At 44.0% G+C, this 8,066-nt stretch overlaps 1 protein-coding gene across 2 annotated transcripts in view; it reads left to right on the top strand.

Moving 5' to 3' along the window:
- The window catches only part of LOC125379753, an 80,494-nt gene extending 72,653 nt beyond the window's left edge, over window positions 1–7,841 (top strand). For both annotated transcript variants that reach the window (XM_048395791.1, XM_048395792.1), the window contains exon 3: window positions 4,426–7,841. In XM_048395791.1, the coding sequence (XP_048251748.1) occupies window positions 4,426–4,583 (158 nt within the window). In that variant the 3' untranslated portion in view covers window positions 4,584–7,841. The remainder of the gene's footprint in view (window positions 1–4,425) is intronic.
- The last annotated feature ends 225 nt before the right edge of the window (window positions 7,842–8,066 follow it).

The following is an 8,066-nucleotide window of genomic DNA, read 5'->3' on the forward strand; positions in this document are numbered from 1 at the left end:
AAGTCGAACAATGTCGTTTGTTTCGTGTGATGAGGTGTCAGTCTAACAATGTCGTGTGTTTCGTGTGAAGGGGTGTCAGTCTAACAATGTCGTGTGTTTCGTGTGAAGGGGTGCCAGTCGAACAATGTCGTTTGTCTCGTGTGAATGGGTGTCAGTCTAACACTGTCGTGTGTTTCGTGTGAAGGAGTTTCAGTCTTACATTGTCGTGTGTTTCGTGTGGAGGGGTGTCAGTCTAACATCGTCGTGTGTTTCGTGTGAAGGGGTATCAGTCTAACACTGTCGTGTGTTTCGTGCGAAGATGTGCCAATCTAACAATTTCGTCTGTTTCGTGTGAAGGGGTTTCAGTCTCACAATGTCGTGTGTATCGTGTGAAGGGGTGTCAGTCTAACAATGTCGTTTGTCTCGTGTGAATAGGTATCAGTCTAACACTGACGTGTGTTTCGTGTGAAGGGGTTTCAGTCTTACATTGTCGTGTGTTTCGTGTGAAGGGGTGCCAGTCTAACATTGTCGTGTGTTTCGTGTGAAGGGGTGCTTGTCTAACAATGTCGTGTGTTTCGTGTTAAAGGGTGCCAGTCCAACACGGTCGTGTGTTTCGTGTGAAGGGGTGTCACTCCAACAATGTCGTGTGTTTCGTGTGAAGGGGTGCCAGTCTAACAATGTTGTGTGTTTCGTGTGAAGGGGTGCCCGTCTAACACTGTCGTGTGTTTCGTGTGAAGAGGTGCCAGTCTAACAATGTCGTGTGTTTCGTGTAAAGGAGTGTCAGTCTAACATATCGTGTGTTTCGTGTGAAGGGGTGTCAATCTGACATTGTCCTGTGTTTCGTGTGAAGGGGTGTCAGTCTAACACTGTCGTGTGTTTCTTGTGAATGGGTGCCAGTCTAACAATGTCGTTTGTCTCGTGTGAATAGGTGTCAGTCTAACACTGTCGTGTGTTTCGTGTGAAGGGGTTTCAGTCTTACATTGTCGTGTGTTTCGTGTGAAGGGGTGCCAGTCTAACATTGTCGTGTGTTTCGTGTGAAGGGGTGCTTGTCTAACAATGTCGTGTGTTTCGTGTGAAAGGGTGCCAGTCCAACACGGTCGTGTATTTCGTGTGAAGGGGTGTCAGTCTAACAATGTCGTGTGTTTCGTGTGAAGGGGTGCCAGTCTAACAATGTCGTGTGTTTCGTGTGAAGGGGTGCCCGTCTAACACTGTCGTGTGTTTCATGTGAAGAGTTGCCAGTCTAACAAGGTCGTGTGTTTCGTGTAAAGGAGTGTTAGTCTAACATATCGTGTGTTTCGTGTGAAGGGGTGTCAGTCTAACATTGTCGTGTGTTTCGTGTGAAGGGGTTCCAGTCTAACACGGTCGTGTGTTTCGTGTGAAGTGGTGTCATTCTAACATTGTCGTGTGTTTCGTGTGAAGGGTTTCCAGTCTAACACTGTCGTGTGTTTCGTGTGAAGGGGTTTCAGTCTTACATTGTCGTGTGTTTCGTGTGAAGGGGTGCCAGTTTAACATTGTCGTGTGTTTCGTGTGAAGGGGTGCTTGTCTAACAATGTCGTGTGTTTCGTGTGAAAGGGTGCCAGTCCAACACGGTCGTGTGTTTCGTGTGAATAGGTGTCAGTCTAACACTGTCGTGTGTTTCGTGTGAAGGGGTTTCAGTCTTACATTGTCGTGTGTTTCGTGTGAAGGGGTGCCAGTCTAACATTGTCGTGTGTTTCGTGTGAAGGGGTGCTTGTCTAACAAAGTCGTGTGTTTCGTGTGAAAGGGTGCCAGTCCAAAACGGTCTTGTATTTCGTGTGAAGGGGTGTCAGTGTAACAATGTCGTTTGTTTCGTGTGAAGGGGTGTCAGTCTAACAATGTCGTGTGTTTCGTGTGAATGGGGTGCCCGTCTAACACTGTCGTGTGTTTCGTGTGAAGAGGTGCCAGTCTAACATTGTCGTGTGTTTCGTGTAAAGGAGTGTCAGTCTAACATATCGTGTGTTTCGTGTGAAGGGGTGTCAGTCTAACATTGTCGTGTGTTTCGTGTGAAGGGGTTCCAGTCTAACACGGTCGTGTGTTTCGTGTGAAGTGGTGTCATTCTAACATTGTCGTGTGTTTCGTGTGAAGGGGTTCCAGTCTAACACTGTCGTGTGTTTCGTGTGAAGGGGTTCCAGTCTAACACTGTCGTGTGTTTCGTTTGAAGGGGTGTCAGTCTAACAATGTCGTGTGTTTCGTGTGAAGGGGTGTCAGTCTAACAATGTCGTGTGTTTCGTGTGAAGGGGTTTCAGTCAAACATTGTCGTGTGTTTGGTGTGAAGGGGTTCCAGTTTAACACTGTCGTGTGTTTCGTGTGAAGGGGTGTCAGTCTAACATTGTCGTGTGTTTCGTGTGAAGGGGTTCCAGTCTAACAAAGTCGTGTGTTTCGTGTGAAGTGGTGTCATTCTAACATTGTCGTGTGTTTCGTGTGAAGGGGTGTCAGTCTAACACTGTCGTGTGTTTCGTGTGAAGGGGTTCCAGTCTAACACTGTCGTGTGTTTCGTTTGAAGGGGTGTCAGTCTAACAATGTCGTGTGTTTCGTGTGAAGGGGTGTCAGTCTAACACTGTCGTGTGTTTCGTATGTAGGAAATGTCTCGAGCCATGCATGAGTTATAATAACATTTATGTTTATACCCGATTTACCCATATGGGAAAGACGTTCAACCGTATAATCAGAATATAGTTTCTTCAGCTTACTTATTCGTGATAATTACAAAATGACTATTTAAGATACGGATCCAGCTAGTTAGACATGATAGGAATGATGTAATCTAAATATTTCTCTCAGCAGTTGATCATCAGTTCGAATCTCGGATTCAAAATGATCATGATCCTTGGTTTGGTTGCGTCATATAACAAATAGTGCCCGGGATTTTTGAACCATATAACCAATAGTGGTTGGGATGTTTGCACCGTTTAACCAAAAGTGCCCGAGATGTTTGCACCATATAACCAAAAGTGCCCGGGATGTTGGCACCATATAACCAATAGTGCACGAGATGTTTGCACCATATAACCAATAGTGCCCGGGATGTTTGCACTATATAACCAATAGTGCCAGAGATGTTTGCACCATATCACCAATTGTGTCTGGGGATGTTTGCACCATATAACCAATAGTGCCCGAGATGTTTGCACCATATAACCAAGAGTGCCCAGGATGTTTGCACCATATAACCAATAGTGCCCGGGATGTTTGCACCATATAACCAATAGTGCCCGGGATGTTTGCACCAGATAACCAATACTGCCTGGGATGTTTGCACCATATAACCAATAGTGCCCGAGATGTTTGCACCATATAACCAATAGTGCCCGGGATGTTGGATCCAGATAACGAATAGTGCCCGGGATGTTGGAACCCTATAACCAATAGTGCCTGGGATGATGGAACCATGTAACCAATAGTGCCCGGGATGATGGAACCATATAACCAATAGTGCCCGGGATGTTTGCACCGTTTAACCAATAGTGCCTGGGATGTTTGCACCATATAACCGATAGTGCCCGGGATGTTTGCGCCATATAACCAATACTGCCCGGGATGTCAGCACCATATAACCAATACTGCCCGGGACGTTTGCACCATATACCCAATAGTGCCCGGTATGTTTGCACCATATAACCAATACTGCCTGGGATGTTGGCACCATATAACCAATAGTGCCCGGGATGTTTGCACCATATACCCAATAGTGCCCGGGATGTTTGCGCCATATAACCAATAGTGCCCGGCATGTTTGCACCATATAACCAATAGTGCCCGGGATGTTGGAACCATATAACCAATAGTGCCCGGGATGTTTGCTCCAGATAACCAATACTGCCTGGGATGTTTGCACCATATAACCAATAGTGCCTGGGATGTTTGCACCATATACCCAATAGTGCCCGGGATGTTTGCGCCATATAACCAATAGTGCCCGGGATGTTTGCACCATATAACCAATAATGCCGGGGATGTTGGAACCATATAACCAATAGTGCCCGGGATGTTTGCACTATATAACCAATAGTGCCCGGGATGTTGGAGCCATATAACCAATAGTGCCCGGGATGTTTGCGCCATATAACCAATAGTGCCCGGGATGTTTGCACCATATAACCGATAGTGCCCGGGATGTTGGAACCATATAACCAATAATGCCCGGGATGATGGAACCATATAACCAATAGTGCCCGGGATGATGGAACCATATAACCAATAGTGCCCGGGATGTTTGCACCATATAACCAATACTGCCTGGGATGTTTGCAACATGGGAGCATCGCTTGTGTACAACTTAAACATTATATTAAGCTGATCCGATGTGGTGATACAACCGAAAAAATATTCAAAGTGGTCAAGCCTAGCTCCACTCCTCACCTACTTTTGGGATGGAGTTTATTATTTATACGTTTGTTTAAATTTCATTTTGCGTTTCCCGCCCTGCAGTGACTATTGGCGGACTCTGTTTGGAGGACAGATGGACCTGGACTGGGGGAAGCAGCGTCACCCTCGTCTGCACCAACGACTGCCTTGTGTATAATCACACTTCAACTGACGAATGTACTTCAGTTGTCATGCAATGGAAGTATGTGTGTCAAGTCTAATTGGTCTAAGTATTCAAACTCTTTCAAACTACATATACTCTGCAACAAAAACAACCGCAAAGTGATTTAAGATGTAAATGTTACGTATCATATAGATACTCGCATGGTATATAGTAATAGATGATGATCGAATGTTAAAAAATGGCACACATCATTGTCATTTACCCAGATTTCGTATGGCATACATGGAACAGTAGATTTTCAAGAAGGTCAACTCTTCTCAATCTCTTGCTTGTATAGCCGCAAGTGTCGGGCGTTGCCTTGTTAGATGTGTAGCCGAAGAATCTCATCCGTGTACCGTTGTGCCGATAAATTCCCCAGAACTTGCACCAAGTCTGTTCTACAAGTGTAGGAAATGGCTGCTCACATCGTCACACTGCCATCACCAAATCTGTGTAGTTTCGTGCATAACTTTCCCCGCGTAAACACGACGTCTACCATCCGCACGGCGAAGCATAACACATGACTCGTCACTTAACCCAATTTGTCCCATCTCACTGGTGACCATACTCTATAACCTTGACACCACTGACGTCGCAGCCGACGATGCAGGTCCGTCAAGTTGACACCTCGAACTGGTCGTCTGGCGTGAATACCCTCTGCGCGGGAACGGTACCTCACTGTCTGGGCCAATATCCTACACACATCCTGGTATTACCGTAGTTGTAGTGGTGGCGGTGGTGGTTCCTTCACGTAAAAGACGTAGCTGTATGAGTCTTCCCTGTGCTCTGGTAGTGATACGTGTTCGTCCGGATCTGGGGAGGTCGGTTGTTGTCGCGTGTCTCTGATTACGGTTCCACACTCTTGTAATGGTGCTTGGTGCTACGTGGAAAAACCTGCTTACAGCTTAAGATGATTCTTCTGTTTGCACTTGGCCGATGGCGTTGTTGCGTTTGGCTTCCGTCAGGCATGGTATATTTTCGCTGTTCACCTGTTGTAAGATTGTGATGGCATGCAAAGGAAAGCCCAGCGTTTTTATAGCCCAACAAGTGATGTTACACGTGCATGTCAATGTTGGTGTGTTTTAGCGCCAGAGTATCACGTGGTTGTGATTTATCCTCAATCTCAATCCATGCAGAAAGAAACAAACCATTTTTTATATTATTTGTGTACGGCTGTCGGCAGCACTCAGTCAGGTATTTACAATTTAACTACATTTGCGTTACATTTTTGTGCAGAGTATATGTCTGTTCTGTCTGTGGGTACTGTCATGTGTTACAAAACGAATGGAATATTGTGACGCAGTTTACTCCAAATCATGGTAATGTTATTGAATGCTTTTCCTGATAAGTATCTCGCCCCACATTTGAAAAGAACAAGACATTAGGTTAGGTTATCTGTATCCCTGGCAGCGTAGTTGCCCCAAACACGGAATAGTTACCATGAACTAAATGTGTTTGATTGTTGTTCAACGCCGCACTCAGCAATATTCCAGCTATATGACGGCGGTCTGTAAATAATCGAGTGTGGTCCAGACAAGCCAGTGCTTGACATCACGAGGGTCGACCCACGTAATTGGTATACAATGACATGCATCAACCCTGTCAGCTAGCCTGACAACCCGATCCAGTTAGTCTCCTCTTACGACAAGCATAGTCGCCACTTACGACAAGCATAGTCGCCATTACAGCAAGCATGGGCTGCTGAAGAACGGATCACTATCGAACTTGTTTGCAACTGAAAGTTTGTGTTTGACATTACTAGATGTTGATTTGCGGTGTTAACAAGAATAACTTACATGTCAGCATCTGTATGTTTATCTGTTGATATTGATGTTCATATTCTGTGGCTTTTTGTCGTAATCAAATCATATCAGGACCAGATCTATGTTTAAGTATTAAACATCAAAACCAATAAATGCAATGATCTGTTTTTGCTCTTTATATGTGCACATGTGAATGTTTGCCGTATTAACTGAATCTTAGGACAGTGTTGTAAATGTGTTCAGTGTTGTTGTCACAGCAGTCACCCATTGTCTGTAGCCTGTTTTATTAATTAATATTAAAATAATGTATCCTAATATTACATACAATATAACATATAATATAGTATTATACAATATGACATTTTGCATTGGTACTGTGCGTCTTATCTGCAACTGTTTAGATAATACTGATCACATTCCAAAGACACTGTTCGCCCTCGGTTAGTAGAGAGGGGGTCGATGGACGACAAGACTCTGGCCCGTCTCTGGGGTCAAGTTTTAGACGACAGCAGTCAAGTTAATGAATTGTTGCAGGTTGAAAAATGGTACAAGTAATTATAATCACGTGACCGGATGCACATCGAGGCTGAGTAGCCAGTATCCCGGTGCGGAGACCCGCTCTGTCACTTACACACAGGCAGAAAGTCGGACGGCGTTTCTTCATCGTTTGTGTAGTCGTTGGTGAAGCGACAGCCCGCCCGCTCTACAAGTCTACCTGATTAACCATATCGGGCAGATTTTGTAGGCAGAAGTATAACATAATCAAGATCAGTTTCCCACGTGCATGTACATACGTAAGACCCGGCTACGTGAGGAAGTGTTAATTATCATTTATTGATAGCGCTGACGTTTATAGGTTCTGACCGGGGGAGGGTAGATGAGATAGCCGATTGTTTGCTGAATATTTTAAACATACTTTGGAAGCATATTATAACCATAAGTTATTTTGGACGAATGACGTATTCAACTTATTGAAGAGGTTGAAGTGAAAGTTATATTAATTTCACAACGTTAAACATATTTTTCTTACTTTATATTCGCCCTTTTTATTGGCTTGTCGGTTATTTTTGGAAATAGTTTGAATATGCTAAGGCAGACATAATCAACACTGATTATTATTTAGAATTGACGTTTTATACTGTATTTGGTGTGTAAAGTACAAACAGGTGTTGCGCTCATAGAACAACAGAGTTTTGAAAACCATGCAAAGCTTGTATAAGCTGTGCATAATGTTGAATATAAACTGTTGTAGACTGTGGATTGGTGGTTTTGTGAATCGAGAAATTGCATGAATAATCTGATGTCCATTCATGGTTAACCTTAGTGATAACGTGTCATTTTAACCATTTATATGTGCCTTCCTTCAAGGAAAGTTATTTTTAATGGAAATATATTTTCCCACCGATCTTCTCCGTAATATTGCAAATACGAGAGGGTGAATTATAATAATAAATAATAACGACAAAACTCTTTACAACTTCACAAGCACCCGCCATCAAGGTTGCCTGTATATAGTACTATACGTATCCACTGATACATATTTACATAATAAACACTGCACATCTTACTCTGCATTTCGTTGTTGTGGTTCCCTGCTACACGACAGCAAAAAGCAACATGCACCCGTGTGAGGGCCAATGAGAATGGTTAGACGAAAGCAACAAGTAACATGCACCCGTGTGAGGGCCAATGAGAATGATTAGACGACAGCAAAAAGCAACATGCACATGTGTGAGGGCCAATGAGAATGGTTTGACGACCGCAGCAAGTAACATGCA

Source organism: Haliotis rufescens, unplaced genomic scaffold, assembly GCF_023055435.1.
Source record: "Haliotis rufescens isolate VD_foot unplaced genomic scaffold, xgHalRufe1.0.p SCAF_145, whole genome shotgun sequence".
NCBI classification, from domain to species: domain Eukaryota; kingdom Metazoa; phylum Mollusca; class Gastropoda; order Lepetellida; family Haliotidae; genus Haliotis; species Haliotis rufescens.